This window comes from Meles meles, chromosome 11, assembly GCF_922984935.1.
Source record: "Meles meles chromosome 11, mMelMel3.1 paternal haplotype, whole genome shotgun sequence".
Lineage (NCBI taxonomy): Eukaryota > Metazoa > Chordata > Mammalia > Carnivora > Mustelidae > Meles > Meles meles.
The window spans coordinates 30,368,952-30,394,834 of record NC_060076.1 but is presented as its reverse complement, the minus strand read 5'-3'; the positions used below and the strand labels follow the sequence as shown (position 1 = coordinate 30,394,834).

The following is a 25,883-nucleotide window of genomic DNA, read 5'->3' as shown; positions in this document are numbered from 1 at the left end:
GAGAGTCCGATGCGGGGCTCGATCCCAGGACCCTGGGATCATGACCTGAGCGGAAGACAGAGGCTTTAACCCACTGAGCCAACCAGGCACCCCCAGGAGTCTGTTTTATTGGACCAGTTATATTCAAACCTGACTCATTTTTTTTCACCCCCTAAGTGGAAACAATTTTTCCTCATATATTAAAGTAACTCTTCCAATTTGGATTATCCTGAAATATATAATAACCTTATTTTAAATTTCCTTTCTTGGTGATAACAAATTACAAATTCTGAAACTGATAGCTCTGTTTGAGGCAGTCTGTTATAGTTATGTTTTCTTTTATATGGTTTAGTCTTTTTTTTGAGGAAAATCGTAGACAAAATTGAAAGCATAGTATATTTGCATTAATACAGTAACACTATGCTCTGAGGATTTCAGGTTACTAAAATCTATGGAGTGGAATGATTTGAAAGCTAGGATGTGGGAGCTAAAAGGGACCTCAACCATTTACTAATTTATTTTTAAGATTTTATTTTAATTCAATTAGCCAACATATAGTACCTCATTAGTGTTTGATGTGTTCGATGATTCATTAGTTGCATGTAACACCCAGTGCTCATCACAACACGTGCCTTCCTTAATGCCCATCACCCACTTACCCCATGCCCCCCACCCCTCTCCCCTTCACCAACCCTGTTTATTTCCTAGAGTCAAGTGTCCATCGTGGTTTGTCTCCCTCTCTGGTTTCTTCCCATTCAATTTTCTCTCCCTTCCCCTATGTTCCTCTCTGCTGTTTCTTATAGTCCACATATGAGTGAAACCATGTGATAATTGTCTGTCTCTGACTGACTTATTTCACTTAGCATAATTCCCTCTAGTTCCTTCCACAGCGATGTAAATGTGAGTATTCAGCCCTTCTGATGGCTGAGTAATATTCCACTGTATATATGAACCACATCTTCTTTATTCATTCATCTGTTGAAGGGCATCTTGGCTCCTTCCATAGTTTGGCTGTTGTGGACATTGCTACTATGAACATTGGGGTTCCAGTACCCCTTCTTTTCACTACATCTCTCTCTTTGGGGTAAATACCTGGTAGTACAAATGCTGGGTCGTAGGGTAGCTCTATTTTTAACTTCTTGAGGAACCTCCATCCTGTTTTCCAGAGTGGCTGTACCAGCTTGTATTCCCCATTATTCCCCTTATTTTAGAGATGAGGAAACAAGTCCCAGGGTCACTCAGTTTAGCAGCAGAATCATAATGTTGCAATCAGACCTCTTTTTCTTTTACCGTAAGTGGAGACATGTACCAATAGAACGCATGTCATCAGGAAGATAATAAATGAAAATACCTTGAGTCAAATTTTAAGTCTTTCTGAAGGTTTCTAACTTAAGTAGGCTCTCTGCCAGGCCCTAGATCAGGACTGCATTTTCTTCCCCTATTGATTGAGAGTTCCTATAGCACTTTGTTCCAGAGTAGAACTGAACCAAGGGGAGCTTAGAGTTCTCCTTGCTCACGCAGCCCAGCCCGTTCATACATTTGGTATTTGTTGTGATGGCAGGCACCGTGCTAAACCTGTTTCTTATGAAGTCAGACTTAGGATGAGTATGGCCCTGCCTCTTACTAGAAGGTTACTTCAGCTCTCTGTTTCAATTTCTTAATCTATAAAATAATAATAACTATGTTATAGAATTGTACTGAGGATGAAATGAGTCAATATATACAAAACATTTAGCAGGGTGCCTGGCAACTAGTAAATGCTCAAAATATTAACTTGTATTATTGCATATAAATTGAGAGAGCAATTTTTCATCTACATTTTCTCCTTATTTCTAGGAAAAAATGAGATCAACATATTTAGACTCTAGATTGTGTTTATTTATTTCTAAGTCCACCTGTCCTGGTTAAAATGATGTCATGGCCAAGTCATGCCCAGGCATCAAAAAGTTAACTTCATTTGCTCAGTATCCTACAAACAAATTGCATGCATATGAATGATAGCCAGTTCCACCCAGCAGTGAGGACCTTGATCTTTTACTCTAACCCTCTTTAGCCTAAAATCCTTTGAAGATTCCTGTGGTCTTTGGGATACAAGTCCAATTTAGCACAGGGATCTTGCCTCTGCTTTTCTCTCTGCAGTCCTTACAGCTTGTTACCCACCTGTATTTTATGTTTCTGTCATGTTGAGTTATTTGATGTTCCTACAGTTCTTGTCGTAGTTTCCCAACTCTGGAACTTAGCACATTGTTTCTTTTACCTGGGCTGCCTGTTACCCTTCTCTCAATTTCTCTGCTGCATGTATGTGTGCGCAGGCACGCACGCGTGTGTGCAGGCACGCTCGCGCACACACACACACACACATAGGGTAAGTGTCTTTTTTGCCTCCACAATACCTGATGTGCATTTATCAGAATATACGCCACACTGTTTCGCCAGTTTGTGTCTCCCTGCTGGACTGAGCTCCATGGGGTCAGAACCCTTTTCCTTCTCTCGCCAGCAGCTAGCCCAATGGCAGGTGCAAAATGAGCATCCAAACAAGGAATGACTGAATGATGCAAAACCACCTTGGGTAAATTGGTGGCTGAATCAGGTTACAGTGGGTTTATATTTGTATGAGATTTGACTTGGGTCTAATCCAAAAAAAGTGTGTGAAGAATGCATCCTGCTAGCAGGTTCACGCTGGCAAAGCGGCCAGCCGCTAAACTGCAGGTACGTCAGAAACCACAGTGAGCCCAAGACCGTGGGAGCACTCTGGGATTCCCAGCTGTATCTGTACCAGTTCTCGGTTGGGCCAGAAAGCCGAAAGAGACGCCTACAACAGCTGTTTCTGTGAGACTTGGGGCCACGGTGTTGAGTTCAGTGGACATGGCAATGCAGGTACAGTTTGTGTATCGGCTTCCTTTTCTGCGGAGCTGGGGGCCAAGCTGAGGCATGGGCTGGAGGCGCTATAGCGGAAAGACTGAAGGGGGCATTGGAAGAAGGAGAGGGGTTGTAAGGCAGCAATCAGAATCATCAGAGTATAAAATCCGTCTTCTGGAATTTAACTGCCTGAGTGTGAATCTGTCTCTGCTGCTCCTCTTACCAGCTGTGTGACCTTAGACAACTTCCATAATTCCCCGAGCCTTAGTTTTTCCATCTGTAAACTGGAGGTCTAGTTTATCTACTGCAGACTAGGTCTAGAGAACCTGTGTCGAGGGGTTTTAATGAAGTTGAAATAAGTGTTAGCTATTATACTATTGTCTGTTGGCAGCTTGTGAACAGGACAGATTGTGAGAAGGTCCCTGAGCTCAGAGACCATGCCCATCTTACTCACTGTTGTGTCTCCAGCTTGGCACGTAAACACAGGCTGTGTAGCAGATGATGGTTGAATTACTAAATGAGGGTGGCCAGGGCAGAATTTTTTAGAGTTCTCTCAGTGTTGTGGCTTTTCCTAGAATGTCTTTCAGACAAGGCCATTTCTATTGTACTTTGTGATGCCTGGGCTCTGAGTTTTCTCAGCATGTTTTGTGCCACATCGACTCTACTAAGGAAACAAGTGTAAGTAAGTCCTAGCATGAGTGGGTCTCCTGTGAGGAAGGGGCTGGTACCACGTCCACATTTGTTCTCCCAAGACAATGCCAGCAATACATCAGAAAATGAAGTTTCTATCAGAACATTTATTCCACAGTCATAGAAACTGAAGATGGAGAAGACCTGAGAACATCTAGTCCATCCACATGATTGTACGAGAAAAGTGGCTGGAGCAAAACAGCCTGTTCACTTCATGCTCACAAGACAGCATTTCCGCTCTTCCTGGACTGGAGCGATTGCACACACGTTAAAATGAAGACACAAAGCAAACACTCTACAAACCTTAAGAAAATACTTCTAAGTACATTGTTTTCATAAAACGATTGGGAACTAAACTAAAAAGAGTGAGGGACGCCTGCAGTAGGTGGGTGGCATAGGTGGGTGAAGAAAGGAATAACTCAACGGTGCAGCTCGTGGGGTGGTTTTGATGACAAAAACACAAGTTCTTTCCATGACTGGTTGGATTTTCTGGTTTTACATATCAAAAATGAGTGGGAGGAAGAGAGGCTCTAAAGCAGTTTCTTTTCCCTTCATTCTTTTATCACACCAAGGAAGTGCTTATTAGCTTCAAGGCCCTACTAGGCCCAGGGCCAGCACCGAGAAGCCCACTGCCCCGATGTCGCTGGGTTTTACTAGGCAGTTGCTTCACTGACCACTTCTCTGGTCGGCATGGAAGCAGCAGCTCCTGCATGGGGTTTGTGCAACAGCAAGATCCAGAAGTAATGGAGTCACCTCCAGGCACATTAAAGACCTCAACTGATTGTGTCCCTGTGGCCACCTCACTTGTCTGTCCCGTTTTTCTAACTCATCTTTAATTGTTGGAGGGATCCCCTTGCTGCTCCTCTACCTTGAGGCGTCCATACTCTGGGGCCCTTACTATTATGTACAAGACTCACGTAGCCTGTCTGTTCCTGCTCAGCCCACCATATTTTATTATGTGCTTCCTGTGCTAGGAACGTCCCCCTGGAAAACGGGGTGGGGTGTGCGACACAATCGGGTTGTCCAGCTGCCCAGCACCAGAGCTTAGAAAAGAATGGACCTTCCTGATCTCCTGAAAGAGGAGCCCAGAAGAGGCGGCAAGGGAGCAGCCCTTCCCTCTTTGTTCCTCACTAAACCCCCACCCTCCACCTGAAGACTCTGAGGTTTTTGTGCCCGAGGGGAGCTGAAAGGACAAGTGGAGCAGAACAGAAAGAGTTTTCGAAGGACCCACCATTTCATGAACTCTTTTTATAAAACACAACACACTGTTTCACACACTGCAAAACACTGTTCAGTTACTACCAGTAACGACAACCACCGCCACCTGAGACTGCTTCGTTCCACCACAAGCAACTGGGCGTTTCTCTTCATCCAGAAAACGGAGGCATTTCAAGCAATGCTGCCGGCAGCAAGCCTGCTTTCAGCTCCTGCTGCTGCGGGCCACACCCGGGCCACGATTTTGGCGGAGGAGCTCCTCAGAAGATCCTGGGGCAGCCGTGCACCGGCCAGCTGCTTTGTGGGCAGGCAGGGCTGCCTGGCGGGTTACCCCTGCTCAGCACGCCTCAGGAGAGAAGCTTAAGGTAAACCCGATATACAAAAATCCAAACTTACAAAACAGATACATTAAGGGGTAGTTAATTGCATTACAAAAGGATTCTTTACTTTACAAAAGAATTCACCTCTGGGTTCCTTTAAATAGACAGCTTCTCAAGTACAGTCAGGAGGAGCTGCGTTAGAAAAGTGCCTGGGTCCGTTAGGAGCCTGGCTGTCTGGTCGAGGGCTTTGCCCGTACCTCAGTACCTCAGGCGGCGCAGAGAAGGCCGGCAGAGCACTCAGCGGCTGCAGAGGGCGCGTGGCTGCGAGGCATCGTCTTCCAAAGGCAGCTGCAGATCTAGGTCGGGGCCTGGGGGAGAACACGGGAGGACAGGGCATTTCAAAGCAGGATTGTCCCTTCTGTTTCCAGGGCTCCCCCTGTTCCCTCACTGTTTCATCTGCAAGGTTGAGGAAGTCTAACTAGAAGCTTCCCACCTCCCCCATCAGTTTCTCTGGGCCTCCATCCACCCCAGGGTTCTCTCAGACAAATTAACCAAAGTGTGAGCTAATTCAGCTGAAGGTGTTGTTTTTCCCTGGGGAACTGGGTAGCTCCTGGTGGAAATGCAGGGGAAATTTTGTGATTGCGGAGCCTTTCCAACGATGTGCAGCCGTCACAGAACACAGTGCTTGGGACAGTGCCATGGATTCCTGGTGGGCATCCTAACAGATGAGGCCAGAGCAGAGTAAGTGATAATTGAGGAAGTCTGGTCCTAAGTGGTTTTCAGGGGTGGGAGTGGCTGTACAGAAGGTGAATCAGCAGGTGTGTGCTAAAATGTAAACCTATCAAAAAGCTCTTAACTTCTCCCCAGGCCTGGAACAGCCATCCTTCTAGAGCAGTGTTTCTTGAAGAGTAATTTTTGGATCACACGTGTCAGTCATCGGGGGTAGCTGGTTAACAGGCTTCTGAGCCAGATGCCCCACCTCATGCCATCTTCTGGGGAAAAAGGCCCTGACAGTCGGCATTCTAATGGGTTTCTAGATGCTTCCCATCTACACTAGCACTGGGAACTGCTGTTTCACAGTTCCCTGTGACTTTTCCCTCCTGCATGCATGTCCACACCATTGCGCCCGGGACAGGGATACCTGGGAGAGAATGGAAGGGGACCACACCTGGTCATAGCCCCTTGGGAAGGAGTAGGTGTGGGGATAGGAGGCTGGCGTGGTAGTTACCTGTACAGAGATGGACTGCACAGGGCACTATCCCAAACATTAAAGCTTGTGGTGTTTGCAGGGGAGGTCTGCTTCAGGGATTCCCAAAGCTAAGAGGTATCTGCTAATCTGAAAATGGGCTAGCATGTGGTCGGCAGAGCCTTTTCACGTAACACACAGCGCTAGCTCGTGAGCCCTGGGTGGGCAATGAGCAGGGCTAGTCCAGGGTCATCTAAGGCTGCGTCCTTGCTCTGCTCTGCTTTCCTTTACAAAAGGCACACTCTGTAGGTGAGAAGCTTAGTTAGATTAGAGCTATAGTCCTATTCCTTCCTCAGCCAAATTGTTTTCCTGGCCCAGAGCTTTTGTTCTTCAAGATGGTGAACATTTTTAATGCCTCTTCTGCCTGTCCTCTGTTCTCGCTCACCACATCCCTGTCCCCTTTCACAGTGGCACGTAAGCCCTTCCTACTAAATGTTGGTCAGGGTGGTGTCAGAGACACGGGGCCCTCATGCCCGGTCCAGTCAATCCCTGGTCCACTGTATGCTAATGAGTTGGCTTGGTTAAGTACCCACACCTCTACTTCTTATTTGGCTCCTGGTTCAGAATGTAGGAACAAATCTAGTCGTGGGAGTTGTTTCAAAAGCCACAACCCTGGATAATTCTGTTCTATCCTAAGATTAAAACCAGGTTTGAGTAACATTTTTCTCTCTCATTGGTGAGAGTGCAGAGAAAGGGCTGAGACCCAGAACTACTAGCATGGCACCCCGTGAGGAGCCAGCTTTGCTGGGCCATTCATAGATTCTTGCCAAGGAATTCACTCCTGACTAACTTACATTCCTGCTCTGAAAGACCCACACCCTGCAGAGCTAGGGAGTCCACTTGGGAAGAGCTATAGCTGATTTTTAGTCTAGGACTGGCAGACTTGACCTCTAAGAGAGACCTAGATCTCCGCTTCCCTACACTTTTGTCAGCAGCTACAAAAGAGCAGTACAGAGTGTCTCAAGGGCTCAGAGGAATGCCGGGGACCGGGAAGAGGAGCAGCACGGTCAGCTAGGACTCACAAGTCCGGTTCGCCCTTTGATACTCTTCCAGCTCCGTCTTCCTGCTCACAGCCAGCTGCAGCTCCTGCCGGATCACCTGAATCTGTTTCTCGAGCTCCGAGAGTTCCTGCATCACTGAGTTCCGAGCTCCATTTAGGGAGTCCGCCTTCCCATTGGTGGTCAGCGAGGCAGGGAGCTCTCTTCTCCTTGGAGGGAGCGGGATGTCCTGGTCGGTCCGGATGCTCAGCTGGTTTTGTCCTCCCTCATCACTAAAGATGTATTTTCGTCGGTTATCCTGACTCAGACTGGAAGTATTCCACACCGTGAGCTGACGGGGTCCCACACTGGACCTAGGAAACAAAGACACTAGATTTACCCTCCATTCTGCAGCTCTCCAAGTGCTGCTCCCCAGCTGTGGGCCGTTTCAAACTGTGAATACAGAGCTGGATATGCATTCAGAGGACAGACTGCCTGCTGGAGTGGCACAGGGACAGAAAGAGCCATTAAAATTCTTTTCGGCTGAAGTTCAAGGTCTTACCAAGTCTTCTGCTGCCCTGAAATTGGAATGGATGTATCATCTAGAGGGCTGTTGGGCCAGAGTGTGGCATATTCTTTTCTGAAGAACCCTGGATGTCTTTCCACTCCCTTCCTGCCAGTGAGGCTCTGAGCACAGCGCTGCCTTGAAACATTCTCTGGCTACAAAATGGTGCTTTAGTAAAAGTGAGAACCTATTTATTCACCTGTTGGGCTCTACGCAGAAGCCGGCTGATGCTATTTAATGGCTCATCCTCGGTCCCACAGGACTACCCTGAAGTTTACTACTTGAGTTTGAGGAGAATAAAAATACAAGCTGCAGGGTTCAGCAAAAAGTTTTCCACCATAGGGGTGATTTTATGTGGGTCGAAAATGACAGTTTAGGTCGGGAGCTTTAAAAGAAACCCCAGGAGGGGCGCCTGGGTGGTTCAGTGGGTTAAAGCCTCTCTGCCTTTGGCTCAGGTCATGATCCCGGGGTCCTGGGATCGAGCCCCGCATCGGGCTCTCTGCTCAGCGGTGAGCCTGCTTCCTCCTCTCTCTCTGCCTGCTTCTCTGCCTATTTGTGATCTCCGTCTGTCAAATAAATAAAAAATCTTTAAAAAAAAATAAAAGAAACCCCAGGAAATCCTCAAATTCTTGCTGGAATAATGAAGGTCAATAGAAACATATTCACATCCTCTCCTAGGCTTGCATCAAACCACCTGCCCCCACCTCCGAGAGATGGCTGGCAGAGGGCCGGAGTTACCACTGGACAGGCACAAGAGAAGAGGGATCGTTTGGGTGCCTGAAAGAAACTTGGACAGTCAGATGCAATGAGAAGAGTTTCTTGCTACAAGAACAGAAAAGAGCCCGAAGCAGCATAGCTGCGGATTTCTTCTAGCCTTGTTGGAAGAGGAGGAGGGTTATGACCACTTCTTCAATCCACCACAGGGCAAACCTACGTAGAAACACTCCATATATTAAGTCCTTGTGCTTCTGTTCCCATCCATGTAACTGACTCAAGACTTTATTTCTGGACTCTTTCTTTCCAGGAGACGGGAAGGGGCAAAGGGAGGGCTAATAAAATCTTGGTTCAGTTATATGGCTGAGAACAGAAACACAAGGACTTGACAGGATGATTCAGTTGCATTTTGTCCTGTGCGTGACTGCAGAAATGGCCATAATCCTTTGTTCCTCCTTTCCACCCATGCCCCTTGGTAATACGACTTTGCAGCTCACCTTTATCAAGGAGGATTCAAGGGGAGAAAGTCTGGCTTTCCCTCCCCCTGGAATTTAGTCTGGTTTCCTGACTTATTTTGGCCCAACCAGCAGAAATGGCAGGTGGGCATTCCACGCCAACTTTAGAGAAGCCTCATGTAGTCCTGAGGGTCCCTCTCAGAACCCTGCTTCTGCTGCGGCAATATGAACGAGTGCTGATGGTAACAGGGTAGAGAGAGTTCCCAGTCTTCCCAGTGGACCCAGCTTAAGCCATACACCAGCCAGCCCTTAGCTGCTTTCCCCCTTCCCACAAGTTGGCTGCAAACATATGAACAAATCTAGCTAAGACCAGCCGAGTCCGGCCCAGGCCAATAAACTGCACTTGCTATTGTTTAGAAAACAGTTAATTTAGAAAATTAAGTTACTGAGATAATTTTCTCACATGGGAAAAACTAAGATACATGCCCCAAGCCATTAAAACACACGTTCCCAACTCCCCTGCAGCTCCTTTACACTTCTCACAGTTTAAGCGGCATATAATGAGTGGCCAGGGGTGGGGGGCTGGGGGATGCTGGTGCACCAGAGCACAGCTTTCATGTGTCCTGGGCTCAGTAAGAGTCTATAGTGAACCCACTTACAGCTCCGCTGGCTTCAAACATGGGTCGGGGTACAGTTATAATTTTACTTCAAGATGTACAGTTCTTTTTAATTTTTTCCTCAAATCTCTTCCAACTGAGTTTGAAAAATTTTGATAGTCTTATACACAATTTACAATTTGTGTATATCTTGGGGCAAGGGAAAATGGGGGTGTATTGGAAACCCAGTGGGGTAAAGTAAAGACCAAACCTTACATGAAATCCCAGGTTGAATAAACCAAAGACTATGCTTAGCGTCTTGTAATATCTACTTTCTTCCTCTGCTTTAAATAGAAAAAGAGCAACATCTACTTTTGTATCATGGCCCAGAACTTCAAGCCTTTCCTCAAATCCACATGTTAATAATTTTTCATCTTTTTTTTTTTTTTAGCTCAAAGAAATCTTTATTCTCCAGCAGGTGCACACACATCCACCATCGCTGGTCCTCCGGGCCACACTCATCTGCAGTCACCCACTTATCTATTGTTTTATTCATTCTATAAATACAGAGGCACGCTGGAAGAATGCCGAATTATAGCAGACATAGGCATTTGCATAGATACTTTTCCAAAAAAAGAGGAAAAGAGTTTTCAACCAGCAGACCTAACTCTAGTAGCACAGGATGATTCACAGGGAGAACCTGGGAGTAGGGCATCTGCACATTTTCCTGGTATCCAGGCAACCACAGAAATTAGGTAAGTAGAGCTAGCAAGTCTGGTTTTCTCCACAGCCTTGTACACATATCTGGGAATAGAATATAGAAGAATAAGCAGAAGCTGGATCCCATGGCAGACTCAAGTTGCTAGCATAACAAGTGCCCTGGTCAACATGTGGCTCTGGGCCACCTGTGTATAGATGACAGTGATGTCAGATTTGGTGTCTAGTTGGAGGCCTCTTCAGAGTTCTGTTCTGTTTTCGATCGGACCTTCCTCAGCCTTAGTGTGTAAGGGGACCAGTGGGTTTGGCACTAAAAATGAACAAAACGAGCTTCCACAGACCAATTCTGTAACCTTGGAGTTCAGTACTCCATTGGAGTCTTCAGAGGAGACATGACAGCTGTGGGGCCTCAAATACTCACTGCATTTGAAAGGTTACAGCTGGGTGCTGGGCAGAAGGGACGTGGCACAGGAAGTGTGGGCCCAACATAAGCCAGGAGGGCATGTTCTGCCTTAGCTCCTTCTCAAAATAAGGCACTCCAGAAGGGAATCTGCCAAGAAAAGTGGGTACATCGAGTGATAGATGCATTTGGTTCTCAGCTGAGGTGAGAGAAATGTGACTGGCAATCACATCACGGTTGGAAATGGGATCACTGGGCTTCCTGTTTCTATTACGGCTGGTAAACAAATGGTTTGTCATGAGATGAAGTCTTCACTGCTATGTCTTCTTGTGTCCCTCTGGCTGAAAATTTGTGTTAAAAAATAATTACAGAAAAAATATACGTAACATGACATAGAACAGCTGTGACCTGATTAGTCTCCAGCTTGTCGCTGACAGGGCTGCAACACAATCCAGGAATACCACAGACTGTGAGGGCGGGGGTGCTCACTGACTGGAAAGAGAGGCTTTGAGTGAGAACGGAAATGATTCTGACATGCGAACTGGAGACAAGGGGACCGCAGTTCCAGAGGAGGTATAAACAATGAGGAAGAATGATGCTTTTTACTCCTTGTTCCTCTCTTATGAGTGAGGAGTGTGTGTGGCAGATTTCAGAATTACCCAGGAAGCCAAGCTTTGAGCTGAAGATCTGCCACCGATGGCAGAACTGCTCAGGGGGGGTACCCTGAACGGAGGCTCCTGGGCACGAGACAGAAGGAAGAGGGCCGCCCCGGGCAGGAGTCAACAGAGGCCAGACTGAACTCTGCCGGCCTCTTTAGCCACAACAGCCTCCCACAGGCTGCATGTGGGGAAGGTGTCCGCTAGGCATTTAATGCTTGTTACTCCCTATCAATGAGATGCTTTTCTGGAGAGCTTGTAGTAAGAGTGCCAGGAAACGGATTAAGCAGAACACATCCGCTGCATATTTCAAATATTCCTAGGAGTGCTGGAAAGGAGTGGGGAGCAGACCCATGCCAGAAAGGCAATACAGCATGAAACGAACTGCCTGCAGTACTTGTGAATTCAGGCTTGTGTGTACTCTGTGCACAGTAACAAGAGCTAAAATGGCTTTGTTTCTGGGGCTTTGCATGTATTATCTCATTTAATCCGTGCAGCATCTCTAGGAAGTGGATACTGTTTTTATCTCAATTTCACAAATGAGGACATGGAGGCACAGAGAGGTTAACTTGCTATGCCACACGTATGACAAGGGTCTGTGACAGGTTAGGATCTGGAAGCGTGACTCTCAAGACCACGGCCTGGGCCTGTACTGCATCTCCCTGTCCTTCCCTCCTCTGTTCTATTTCTTTGAAACCACACGTATTTTCGCTCATAGTATCAACAACTTGGTCCTGATTTGATCTGAATTATTTATGCATAATTTCACCTTTGAGCAGGGAGTCCCAGTTACATCTCTGCACTTTTATTTTTACAAACATAAAGACACCTGGTGCTGGCCACCTTCTTACCTCTTTTCCACACGTTTAGTCTTGAAACGCTGCTGCTTTTCCTCTACGAACGATGTGTTTAGTGCTCTATGTAACCTCTGGCAGAAAAAACAGATTCACAGGTAGAGATCATTAGAGACACACAGTTTGGGGACAAGTACCACCTGAGTTTAATAGTGTATCTCACTGTTACAAATCTGGGCCTCTTTAAACACAATTCTAGGGATGCCTGAAAACATCAACCTCTAGCCCTAAATCTCAGGAGAACCAAATTTTAATTCTAAGCTATTATTCCATCTAGAGGGAAAAATAGTAATCTGAAGGAAGCTTTAGAAATGCTCTGGGACGTAAAAAAGGCATGCGATATAAAGAAGAATCGTCACAACTACTGTGTGGCAAAGGGCCTTGTAGGATTGCTAAAGGAGTGTCAAAAACTTAAGTCTGGGGGCACCTGGGTGGCTCAGTGGGTTAAAGCCTCTGTCTTCAGCTCAGGTCATGATCTCAGGGTCCTGGGATCGAGCCCCACATCGGGCTGTCTGCTCAGCAGGGAGCCTGCTTCTCTTCCTCTCTCTCTCTGCCTGCTTGTGATCTCTGTTTGTCAAATGAATAAATAAAATCTTAAAAAAAAAAACAACTTAGGTCTGAACATCTAAGGGAAACAAAGAAGGGAAGAACCAGAGAATTCTGCTAGTTACGTTAGTGCCTGATGGAGGTCACCTGTGGCCGCGGCAGCAGGGGCGGCCTTACGGGCCAGGAGCACGGCCCTGGGAAGCAGGAGGGAGCCGCTGGTGGGGAGATGAGGCTGGCACCTGCGTCCTCTGCTTCCCTGGGGGCAGCTGCTCCTGCAGCCAGTGCCCCTTCTGTTTTTCTCCCCCGGCTCTCCCTGCTCACCGCTGACAGGGAGCGCGCCTGAACAGGGTGCCCGCTGGATGCTCTCCGGGATCCCGGGGCCTGAGCACACCCAAGTCTGGGGACTGAACATCCATCCTGTGCAGCTGGGCCTGGGCACCGGCTGACCTCCTCCCTCAGGGTCATTGAAAATGGGGACAGAACAAGGGCCACTAGGTTCATCTAAAGGGAGAAACAGAGACTTCACACTCATTGAATTGTCATTTTGGCTGGAAGAGAGTGTCAGAAATAAATCTCTCACACCATCCCCTCCAGTTGTCACTGTTAAGTGAAACCAGGTTAAAAACAATCCCCTCGCCTCCGTGGGAGGGGCAGTGCAGGTGATGAGACAGGCGGGGGTATGCCAGGACAGGCTACTTCACGGGGAAAGCGGATTGATGGGCTACAGGGAACACCACTTTCTGCACAGAGCTGTCTAGGCTGCCCGATTCTCTTGGGAACTGGTCACCTGTCTGCCGTGGGGCTCTGGCCTGCGGCATCGGCGGCAACGCTGAGGGTTCATCCCAAGGCGGCTGGCACTCACCTGGCTGGTGTGGAGCCAGTAGTGCAGCCGGGACCTGTTCTTGATTCGCGGGAGCAGCAGTCTGTACACGATGTGCTCCCCGACGGCGGTCAGCATGGACAGACCAAAGCCCACGCACAGCAGCACGAAGAGTCCAGAGAAGTGTTTGATGCCCATTTGCAGAGTCTGTGGCAGAACAGGAAAGGAAAGGCCATGAATGCGAGGCTCCACCTGGTCCCACACTTGTTTTTAGATGCACGTCCTTTCCTGGCCCCCGGGAGAGCTGGAGACTACCCCTCCCTGGGCGCTTCACTAGACCACATTGTGAGAGGGGCCCAGCCAGGACCGAGGGCACAGCACGCTTCCTGGGGAGCGGGGCACATACAGTCCTATTGCCTGAAGGGTCTCAGGGTCTGGGCCACCCTACAGGCTCTAGAGACTGAGACAGAGGAGAGAGACCAACGGTTGAAACAATTTAACATATTAAAGCACTGAACAGTTATCAAGGAAAGAACCTTTCTTAGGGATGCAGAATGAGTAGGTTTAAGGGGAAGAGATGATGAATTCCGTAATTTTGACATTTAGATCTGGCAGGAACATAGAGATCATCTACTTCAATGTTCTCATTTTACAGATGAGGAACCTGGGACCAGGGAAGTGAAGTAAATGCAGGCAGTTCACAAAATTAGACAGCCACAGAGGAGGGAAAAAAAAGGGGGGGGGATCTAATATTTATTGATTGCTTACCTTTTTGCACTGAGATAGGTATTAAAACCACAATTTACAGTTGAAGAAACTAAAGTCCTTGCAGCTTTTAAGTGACCAAGCAGGTCTATAAGTCCATGTTTGTTTAGCTGGAAAACCTGGTGTCTTTCTGTTATCCAACAAAACAGCAGCTGGGGCACCTGGGTGGCTCAGTCGGTTAAGTGTAAGACTCTTGATTTTGGCTCAGGTCATGATCTCATGGTCATGAGATCGAGTCCCACATCAGGCTCTGCGCTGAGTGTGGAGTATGCTTAGGATTCTCTTTCTCTCTCTGCCCCTCCCCATATCCCTCCCTCCAAAAAAAGCCAGCAGCAGTTACAACAACTATAGTTACAACAATTGTATGTGGCAGGTACTTTGTGATTTACATATGAGATCTAGGAGAATCCTCATGAGTTCTCTATGAAACGTGTATTATTCAGTCACAGACATCAATGACAAGAGTCAATCCTGCAGAAAGAAAGACTTTGCACACACTGAGTGCCTCCTTTAGGCAGTCTCTGAGGTACCATGGGATGAAGATAGGAGGATTATGTCCCTGCCTTTAATCAACTTGAGTCTAGGGAGGAAGCAAACATTCACAGGCCATGATATAAGCACAGATCTGTGTCTTCTCAGTTTTATGGAGAAGTTGGCTCATAAGAGAAGTAGAATGTGGAGGCTTGGGTGGGAAAGTAAGCACTTGAAGGCTGTGGAAACAGAGGGAAAGAAGTGACATCTGGCAGAGTGATGTAGGGCGTTGTGAAGCAGACCATGGTGGCTGAGATATAGGTCTGGGCAGGAGGCATGGGCCGTGAGGGAGAAGCAGGGCCACACTAAAAGCCCTCAGATACCAGTGCTAAGGAGCCTGTCATCCCTCTTCTTGAGGCTTTTGCTCATCGTCGTCATCATCAATAATGACTTAGCACTTAATATGTGGAAGGCACAGTTCTGAGCACTTTGTCACTTTGGAACTTGCTTACTATGCATAACAACCCATGAGGTAGGTACTGTCATCACTTCCATTTTATAGGTGAGGAAACTTAGGAACAAAATAGCAACTTGTCCAAGGTCACAAAACTAGCGAAGGTAAAAGCTGGCGTTCAAACCCAGGCAATCTGCTTCCAGATCCTAAACTCTTACTCACCCTCCCTTGACTGATGTCAGTGTCCCCCATTCTCTGAAGGGGTCTTCCTTTCTTTCATTCTCCTCACCTGAATCCTGAAGCTAGCCAGACATGGTTCAGGCACGGGTCAACCTCCTGGGTGTTCCAGGAAGTCCGTCTGCGGGTAGCGTTCAGAGACTGAACTTGGGGATTGTGGACTCTGGTGGAGTCTGGGCCACAAAATCTCTTCCCCCATGACGGTACCTCCAGCAGTGGCTCAGTATCCATGACAGATACTGCCTGGACAACTAACGACTGGAGGTGAGCAGGGACATAGAGCACGGCCTGGTCTAGGTGACTGAGCACAAGGCAGACCACCTGAGGATGAGGCAGAAGCCCAGCCCTAGGGAATAAGGAATGCTGGTCTAGGAAAGGCAGGAGGTGTATTCGGCCCTGAGAGCCAAAGCTTCTCCTAGAAAGCACTAGAGCTTCTCCTGGGACAAATGGTGACCGACTGTGTAACGCTGACCTCCAGAAAGTAGATTACACATATGGCTGAAAAGAGCCACTGGGCTGGCCCTCTATGTGTATAGGATATAGCTATTATATAAGGATTTTATGAGTTATTACTGCTATGGATGAACAAAATGGGGGAATTCATTTTTTATTTTAACATCATCAAACAATCAGCAAAACACTTAACAGACTGGCACTGCTTTCTTATAAGGTGCTGCCAAGATAAGGGAGAAAAATGTAACTTACAGTGAAACATCTTGCCTTTTAAACACATGGCTTCCCCCTCCTTTTTTTGTGCATGACAATAACTAGTCTCATTTTCCTCTTCTTACCTCAATAACAAATAGGCTGTACTCAGTTTACTTTATACATTTTTCTTTAAAGATTTTATTTATTTGAGGGGAGCCTGGGTAGCTCAGTGGATTAAAGCCTCTGCCTTCGGCTCAGGTCATGATCTCAGGGTCCTGGGATCGAGCTCCGCATCGGGCTCTCTGCTCAGCAGGGAGCCTGCTTCCTCCTCTCTCTCTGCCTGCCTCTCTGCCTACTTGTGATCTCTGTCTGTCAAACAAATAAATAAAATCTTAAAAAAAAAAAAAGATTTCATTTATTTGAGAGAGAGAGAGCCTGAGCAGAGAGAGAGGCAGAGGGAGAGGGGGAGAGAAAATCTTGAGCAAACTCCATGCTGAGCTTGATGTGGGGCTCAATCTCACAAACTTGAGATCATGACCTGAGCTGAAACCAAGGGTGGGACACTTAACCAACTGAGCCACCCAGGCACCCCCTAATTTTTTTCTTTAAATTTCTGTTGTTTATACCCACATATTAATAGACTAATAGATATAGTTACTGTTTCGTTTAAATTAGGTATCTAATATGTGTGCCAGGCATCCTTATGCATATTATGATCTTATAATAACCCTTTAAGTATTATTATCTCCATCTCCCATTCAAGAAAACTGAGTCTCATAGAGATTAACCACCTTCTACAAGATCTTACAAGCTAATAAATGGGGGGGGGGGGGGGTCAGGCTGTGGATCCAGGACAGTCTGATGCTAAAGCCTGCACTGCCTTTCAAGTGAATACCGTTTATGGGTACTCCTTGCCACCTGGACCCCAGGATCATGACCTGAGCTGAATGTAGACGATGAACTGACTGAGTCACCCAGGTGCCCATGTGTCTAAGAGTGTCGTAGTGATACTTAAAGAAACTCATTGGGATTTTTAGATGAGGTGGGAATGCTCTGGTGTTTCCCCACCACCATTTAAAACAATGGGAAGGACGTCTACCTTCTGGAAATTCACTAGCCAATGTATTTCCAGGAGTGGGCTAAATTCAGATAAAGAGAGATGCCTGTTCTGGCAAATGTTCTGAGTGGTCTCTGCCCAGATCCATGAGTGCTCCCAGTGACACATAGAGGCCAAGACCACCAATTTCATTGCTGCCTAAACTGTGCTTGGCATTTTGCTCAGATGTGGACATTTGAAACATCTGACAGCTGGTGAGATAACTGATTAATTCTGAAACCTCAAGCAAGAAATGCAGTTGGACTATTTCATGTATCATGCCTTAGATGTTACTGAGTCCGAAGAGCTAAGCCTCCCTAGCCCCCAGTGCACATCTCTCAATACATACCACCTACACACTTTCTCTCGTCCTCAAAGGAGTTGGCTATACTTGTTTTCAATTTCTCTGTCCTCATTCTCTTTTGGACTCATTCCAATCAGGCTTTTTGTCCCAACCTATAACCTACACAACTTGTGTCAAAGCCATCAATGACCTCCACATTGCTAAATCCAACAATCAGTTTTCACCTTATTCATGTATCAGGTTGGACACTATTATTTCATCCTCTTTGATATATTTTCTTCACTGTTCTGGGATACCTCTCTCTTTGTTCTACTTCAGTCTTTACTGGTTTATCCTCATCTTTCTGTTAATAAATATCGTTATGGCTTTGATTCTTTAGCTACACTCACTTTCTTATCCAGACTCATGGCTTTAAATCCCACCTATCTGCCAATGACTTCTAAATGTATATCTTCCCCAACTCCTTATTCAGTCTCTCTACTTGGTTATCTAACAGACATCCCAGTCTTAACACACTGAAATAAACAAATTTTCCCTGACAATAGCTCCTCACATAGTCTTTCTCATCAGAGGATCTCCATCCTTGCTATTGCTTGGGTCAGAAACCTTAGAGTTATCTTTGACTGCTCTCTTTCTTTAGCATTCCATACACAGTGTGTCTGCAAATATGGCAGACTCCACCTTCAAAGTATACACAGAATCTGATGACTTCCCACCACCTCCACCAACCACTCTGGTCTATGCCACCATCATTGCTCACCTAGACTATTGAAATAGCCTTCTCTTTGGTTCCCTGACCCCCTCAGTCTGTCTTCTGCATGGCATCTGGCTTGGCTCCCTCAACATATCATGTCATGCAATGCCCAGCGATGGTTTTCCATCTCATCTAGAGTAAATGCCAGAGTTCTTAAAATGTCCTACAAGAACTTCCATGATTTAGTCCCACACCTCCTAACTTCATATCCTTCTCTCACTTGTTCATTCTGTTCAGCTACTTGGGCTTTCTCTCGCTTCTTTAAGTCTATGGAGCAGCTGAGGATCTTCATCTGTTCTCTCTGCCTGTAACTCTTCTGCCGGGCATCAATATTGCTCCTTCCCCTCATTTCCTGCAAGTCCCTACTCAAATGTCATTTATCAGTAAAGTCTAGCCTAACCATATGGTTAAAAAGGCAAAACCTGCCTTGTTCCCCTTCCTTTCCTGGACACAACCTATACCCTCACTCTGTTTTATTTTTCTCCTGTTATAATAAACATGAGTTTATTGCCTATTTATTTCCCTTCTCATGTAGAATATAAGCTCCAAGAGACCAGGGGTTTTGCCATTTTGTTTAGAGTGGACCCTGATTGCCTACAATAGTGCCTAGCATTTACTACGTGTTCAATTAATATTTCTGAATGAATGGATGAAAGCATATGAAAGCTAGTATCTTTTTTGTATAATGTAAATGTATACAGATTCCCCCCCCCCCCAACACTTCTGTATATCTCAGGAGAGTTCTAGAATAATTCCGTGAGGGAGAAAGACAAAGATGCGTATTCTCAATTGATAGAAGAGAGAACTGAGAGAGCTCAGAAAACTTGCCATCCTCACTTCATAATGCCAGTGTTCATCACTCTGGGGACCTAACTGGGGGGAAATATATTTACAATTAATAAAATGAAAAGTTAGAGACTGGATGCAGTAATTTCAGCTGGCTTGTGCTGGGTGTGTATTGTACTGGTTTTATTTGCTTACGACCCTTTTCTTGGGGGACTGCCCTCTCCCACTTCATATAGTTTTGGTGTGTCTACCAGTCACAGACTCCCAGTTCTTTAGTCCCCTGAAGCCAAGCATGGGGCCCAAGGTAAGTCAGTTTGCATTTGGGCAGAGACATTGTCACTAAAAGTGGTTGAGGCTGAGTCATTTCCAATGCCAGTGCCTCAAAGACACTATTTTCCCTATTTCCTGCCACCACCATCCCTGAAGTCCTGTGGTTCCTGAGGCATCATCAGTCATTCTCCTCACTTCAAAATACTGAGCTCCCCACTATTCTTTCAATAATCCCCCTTTTTCTTGTTTAAATTAATCGTTGCTTGCAACCAAAGAACCTGACCTGATCGACTGCTTAGAGGACTAAGCTCCCCTAGCTCCAAGGTATAAAAAGAACCAATCTTGAGATAGACTTTATTTCTCATGCAGAACACTGAAGTGAATGTGTGAGTCTGTTCTAGGAAGATTTCTTTGACACACCGAGGCTCTGCCTTTCTTTGCATGCCTCCAAAAGCTTGGTGTATAGTAGGTGCTCCATAAATGCTTATCAAAGTATACACCTGACAAGAAACTTAGTTATAATTAATCTCAAGATTTCCAGTACCTATTAAAGTATGTTTCCCCCAGAGCAAAATAACTATAAGAACCAAAGGAAATCATTTTATACTTTAGTGATCTGATGCATTAAACTTTGCATTAAACTTTCCTGTCTGAGTCTGTAAAGCCCAATCCTGGTGTTCAAACAAACTTTCTTTTCCTTTAGTAAGAATAGGAGTAGGGGAAGAATAATAGTTTTAGCAAGAGGTAAAGAAAAGAAAGGCTATGGATCTTCTGAAATATGGATGACTCCTATATACTTAGGAGCAGGACATGTAGGAAGCAAATGATGTTTTGAATTTAGAAGACCTGCTTTTACACTTTTTTTTTTGCCACCCACTGTTTTGACCAGAAGAGCAGCAGCTCCACAAATCTGGCAGATTCATTGTGTCTATACACATGACCCTCTGACGGGGAGGGACAGAAGATGGAGACCTGCATGAGGCATGGGCTAGAAGGCACCAAGGACAGCTCCCAGGGGAGAGAGCCTGCCTGGCTAGAGGTAGCATAAGGGTGAAAGGTGTAATCATTTGGGATTTCTAAAAAAATTAACAAGAATCAAGAAAAGGGAGAAAGAAGGTGTTCACTCAGAGGATCTGGAATTTTCTCATCAATGAAGGGCAGACTGGAAGATCACATTTAACAAAAGAAACAAAAGAGATGATTTGCAAAATCCAGTAGGACAATGCATAAGCAAAGTTAACAGTGCTCACATATTTGGATGAGTAAAATAATCTAGATGGACAGCTATCAGTGTCTGTGAGAATGTCCCATCACTTCCCAGGCCCTGGCGGCCAGGGGACACCTCTGTCTTCTTTAATCTGGAATCTGCTTAATGGCTCATCAACATTTCCTGCCTATAATGCTGAGGAAATTCTCCTTCTCTGTTCCTTTTGTTCCACAACCCCCTGCTCCTTCTAGGCTTTGGCAACCACTGTTTAGCCGTGGATCCGGTGCTCAGTTTGCTACATTAGTTCCATTGTGTGGCCTTTTGGAAATCTTAATTTATTATTAAGGGAACTCGAAAAAATATTTCTAAAACTTAGAGATGATTAACCATAATCCTTAGACTATACAAATACTTTTTAAAAAAAAGTTCTATTTTTACATGTCTACATCCAACATGGGACTCAAACTCACAACCCTGAGATCAAGAGTCACAGACTTTAACCAACTGAGTCAGCCAGGTGTCCCTACAAAATGCTTTCAGTTCTTCCATTTTCTCTCCTGAACTGCATATGAAACATATGCATATGTATTTTCCAGAGTTATGTAAACATACAATTATGCTTTAAAAAAAACCCACTATTTTCTAAAAATGTGTGTGTTTACAGTCACTTTATTAATTTTAATGGCCTTATATTGTCACCTATTATTTATCATAATTGACCTAGCTAATCTCAAACTGTCAGGTATTTAATTTTAATATTATTAATTGTATATATATGATAAATACTACTGTAACAAAAAATCTTCTATGTATCGCATTTAAAAAATTGGCTTTGACTTCCTGAGATAAATATATGCAGTGGGTGGGATTAACAGGTCAGCTGATGTAACTGTTTTGATGCCTGGCGACGTGTGAAGCAGCTTTCAGAAAATGTGAACACTGCTGCTCGTGTTGCCCCAACGCACAGCACGCTAACAGCCTTGCAAGCCTGTTTTGTACGTAATCACTTCTTCCTGTTTTAAACACTCTGATTTGTATCTCCTTAGTGAGGCCATTTTCTGATGTTTGTTTTTCCCATCCCCTTTTGTATGAATCATATATTTATAACCTTTGCCAATTATGCATTTCAGACAAGGCCAGGCTTTTTATTTAAAAAAGCTATTAACCTCTTTCCTACATATTATTTATGTTTCTCTAACTTCAGGGTTTACCGTTAGCTTTTGTTGGATTTTATTATACGGAAGTTTGAAATTTTATATGGCTGTTATTTGTTGTTTTTTTTTTTTTTTTAAGATTTTATTTATTTGACAGAGAGAGAGATCACAAGTAGGCAGAGAGGCAGGCAGAGAGAGAGGAGGAAGCAGGCTCCCCGCGGAGCAGACAGCCTCATGCGGGGCTCGATCCCAGGACCCTGAGACCATGACCCGAGCCGAAGGCAGCGGCTTAATCCACTGAGCCACCCAGGCGCCCCTGTTATTTGTTTTAACTACTGTAAACCCATCCATTGTTTTAGCTGTCAGAAAATATCCATTGTTGGGATAAGTGTTTTATGACCAGTTGCTTTATTTTTCAAAAAAATCAAAAGGCAAAACCTGCCCTCCTTCCCTTCCTTTCCTGGACACAACCTATACCCTTACTCTGTTTTAATTTTTCTCCTGTCATAATAAATATGAGTTGATTGCTTATTTCCCTTCTCATGTAGAATATAAGCTCCAAGAGACCAGGGGTTTTGCCATTTGTTCTTGAGCTTTTATACTGAAGAGTGGAGCACGTTATTTTCTCTTCGTTGAGACTTTCCATTTTAGCCACATGCTTCAGAGATACATTAGCCAATAAAAGGGCACTCTCTTCTTACGGTGGCATGCACTCCTTTATGCTCATTTTAAGATCTTCAGATTTAAAAAATATTGGCAAATAAAATTGTGAGGACAAACATCATGTAAAACTAACAACAACAAAAAATGTACTTGTGGGTCAGATTAAGTCTATGAGCTGTCAGACTATATCCTTTGACGTACACAGCTGTCTTGCTGCTAGTGTCCCTTTCAGTTGTGGTTTTCCATTGTGAATCACTAATGCCTTTAAAGCTGACACGTGCTTTGCTACTATTCACACAGTCACCAGCCTTTGGGAGAGCTACGGTAGCCAATATGAAAGAAGGGGGTCCAGTTCTGATTCTCAGTCTAGTGGCCTATTACGGTGCAACCTTGTCTTTAAAAACATCCAAGCCTTTCCCTTTTCAAGGCAAGAAAAACAGATAAAACACAGTAGCCAGATCAATGACCTCTTCCATGCTAACAAAGAGAATCAGTAGCATAAATGCAGAACAGCTTGCAACAAAAGAAAAAAATTTCCTGAGAGGTTTTTCCCAGAGAATGCCTCTAAAGCATGATAGATCTAGAGGATAAATCAACAATGCTAAAGCCATTTTCTCCTACGTTTTTAAAAAAAAAGTGGTTTGGGATTGCAACATATGGTAGAAAGCAGATACAATCCATTAATATAGGATTCATAACAACATATTGTTACTGATCTCTATAGCTTAGACATGTACTGGTTGCTATTATCAGTTTAATCTAAACACATCACTTATTTTTTCAAAATGAGATGAAGGTGGAAGATGACTTATGATTGATTGCCTTGCCTTTTTTTTCCCCCCCAATATGTAGAACCAAAGAGGTGGCAGCTGCTTGGTCCTTGATGAGTAATTCACTCCTTTTGTGAAAACTGGGGTTTGATTTGATTATATTAATAACACTATCAGAAATATTTTGAAGCAGGTAAATATAAGAACCATAAAAGTAAGAGGTAATGCAGTGAGTTCAGCATTTGGGATCAGAAGAAAGCCTGGTTCAGGGGTGCCTGGGTGGTTTAGCAGGTTAAGCATCTGACTCTTGGTTTCGGCTCCAGTTGTGATCACATGGGTGGTGGGATCAAGCCCCACAGGCTCTGCACTTGATGGGGGGATCTGCTTGAAGATTCTCTCCCTCTGCCCCTCCCCACACTGGCATGCACTCTCTCTCAAATGAATGAATAAATCTTAAAAAAAAAAAAAAAAAAAGAGGAGGGGGGAGGGGGAGGAGGAAGAGGAGGAGGAGGAGGAAGAGGAGGAGCCTGGTTCAAGTTCTTGCTTTGCCACTTACCAGCTGGGAGATCTTGGAGAAGATTCTGGATCTCTCTATAGCATCATGTATTAAACTGAATGATGGCACCTACTTCACAGTGTTATTATGATTAAATGATGTAACAACTTCAACAGTATCTGGAACAGTGGTTCAGTAAATGTTACCTATCATTATCACCCAGAGTTGCACAGAACTACATTTGTTGGCAACTGGCAACTAACAGAAAAATCAGAGCATTCTAACTTGGAAGTAAATGTGATCTTTCTTCCCAAATACCCATACAGTCAGATCTTTCCAGTTTCTGAAACTGGAAACAGGCTCTCAGTTCAAGATCATTGCCATAAAACTCTGAGTAACTACATTAAGTAGACTGATCGAACAATTAGCCTGTTAATTCCAGCCATTCCAGAAGCTGAAATATTTTCCTCTTGTTAAATTAAAACATGTAATCCAACATGTTTCAAACCCTTTGTTGTAATTTTTAAATTTCCGTATTTTAATGTGTACATTGCAGGGTACATAAAAAATGTCTCTGAGGCCTTCTTGGCTAGTACTGCTCATGATTGCTTTCCTTATGCAGTTTCCCCTATAAAGTCATATAGGTTGGGCTAGAATCAGAGTCTTCCTTTTATTTTTTTTAAAGATTTTTTAAAAATTTATTTGTCAGAGAGAGTGAGAGCACAAACAGGGAAGCAGCAGGCAGAGGGAGAAGCAAGCTCCCTGCTGAGCAAGGAGCCTGACGTGGGGCTCCATCCTAGGACCCCAGGACCCCAGGATCATGACCTGTGCTGAAGGCAGATGCTTAACCAACTGAGCCATCCAGGTGGCCAGAGTGTCTTTCTTTTAAACTTTCTCTTGTCAAGAAGTCTATTTTTTTCTGCAAATGAGGGGGTAGGGAGGACTATGACACTGTTTCTTTTCTGGATTAGGATTACACAAATATCCAGTTTAATTTTAGAGTGGTGTAGCGAAGTACTAAGAAAGGGTTCAAAAGGAAGAAATAAGCGTCCTGTTTCCCTTATGTATCTTGATCTAGTAGAAGTGGAGAAGGGGGTGGAGGAAGGGAATTAGAATGAACCCATTGTGCTCCAGGCCCTTATTTTTCAGTAGGCACTACATCCAACATGGGGCTCAAAGTCAAGATCAAGAGTTGCATGCTCTACCAACCAAGACAGTCAGCCACCCTTACATGTTTTATATTTTTGAATCCTCAAAATAACCAAAGGATCCTTGTTTTAATTAGAAGAACTGATAGTGAGAGGATAGGTAACTTGCTCATGCTCACACAGCTAATAAATGCCCATCGTAAGAACCTGGTTGTAAATGACTCCAAACCCAGGTGTGTCTGATTCTTTCAACGATGTCATCCTGCAATGGGGCTATGACTCAGATCGCTACATGGTTGGGACCATTTATTATTAATAGATTTTTTTTTTTAGGACTGCACAGAAATGAAAGGAACAGAGATTCCTAATTTTTGTGGTTCCTAAATAATCTTCTAAATAAAAAATATGGCAGGGAGGCTTGGTAGATGGGTGCCCTGACAGTAATGAAATTTGTGGACTTATTTTTCCTTCTTCTGTTTTTTCAAGAATAGCAACTGGCTTCTTCAAACTAGAAGGATAATAATATCTTTCAAACAGATCTTCCTCATCCTGAGAAAAATCACCTGAGTTTTGTCCTGTGTAGGGAGAGTAGGTTTCATTGTCCTGATGTTTGGAGACTTCAGCCCTTCTGTGGGGAGTGGTCCACGGTAAGCAAGAGGACTGGCATGAAGTGGCAAATGCTGGGACCAAGGACAGTTGGTTTTCTGAGAACTGACAGCAAGTGGGGCCTCGGAGATCTGGTAATATCTGGATATAGGCAGTGGTATACTTACTGGTACACAAGTTCTCCAAACAAAACATGAAATGTTTTTGCTTTCCATGATGTACTAGTTCTATCATGGCCAAATTCTCTCTCTTTTTAAGATTTTATTTGTCAGAGAGAGAGACCGCACATAAGCAGGGGGGCAGCAGGCAGAAGGAGACGCAGGCTCCCTGCTGAACAGGGAGCCTGACGCGGGACTCACTCCCAGGACACTGGGATTATGACCTAAGCCAAAGGCAGACACTTAACTGACTGAGCCACCCAGGTGTCCCTCCCATGGCCAATTTC

At 44.9% G+C, this 25,883-nt stretch overlaps 1 protein-coding gene across 2 annotated transcripts in view; it reads right to left on the bottom strand.

Moving 5' to 3' along the window:
* Positions 1-4,428: 4,428 nt before the first annotated feature.
* GRIN3A (glutamate ionotropic receptor NMDA type subunit 3A) overlaps positions 4,429-25,883 on the bottom strand; it is a 155,111-nt gene continuing 133,656 nt past the window's right edge. The window contains exons 7-10 of one of the 2 annotated variants that reach the window (XM_046023663.1): positions 13,652-13,816; positions 12,241-12,317; positions 7,332-7,660; positions 4,429-5,431 (exon numbers count right to left, since the gene is read on the bottom strand). In XM_046023663.1, coding sequence (XP_045879619.1) covers positions 5,361-5,431; positions 7,332-7,660; positions 12,241-12,317; positions 13,652-13,816 — 642 coding nt within the window. In that variant the 3' untranslated portion in view covers positions 4,429-5,360. Of the gene's footprint in view, positions 5,432-7,320; positions 7,661-12,240; positions 12,318-13,651; positions 13,817-25,883 lie in introns of those variants that run through there. The other variant, XM_046023664.1, reaches the window with a different exon arrangement.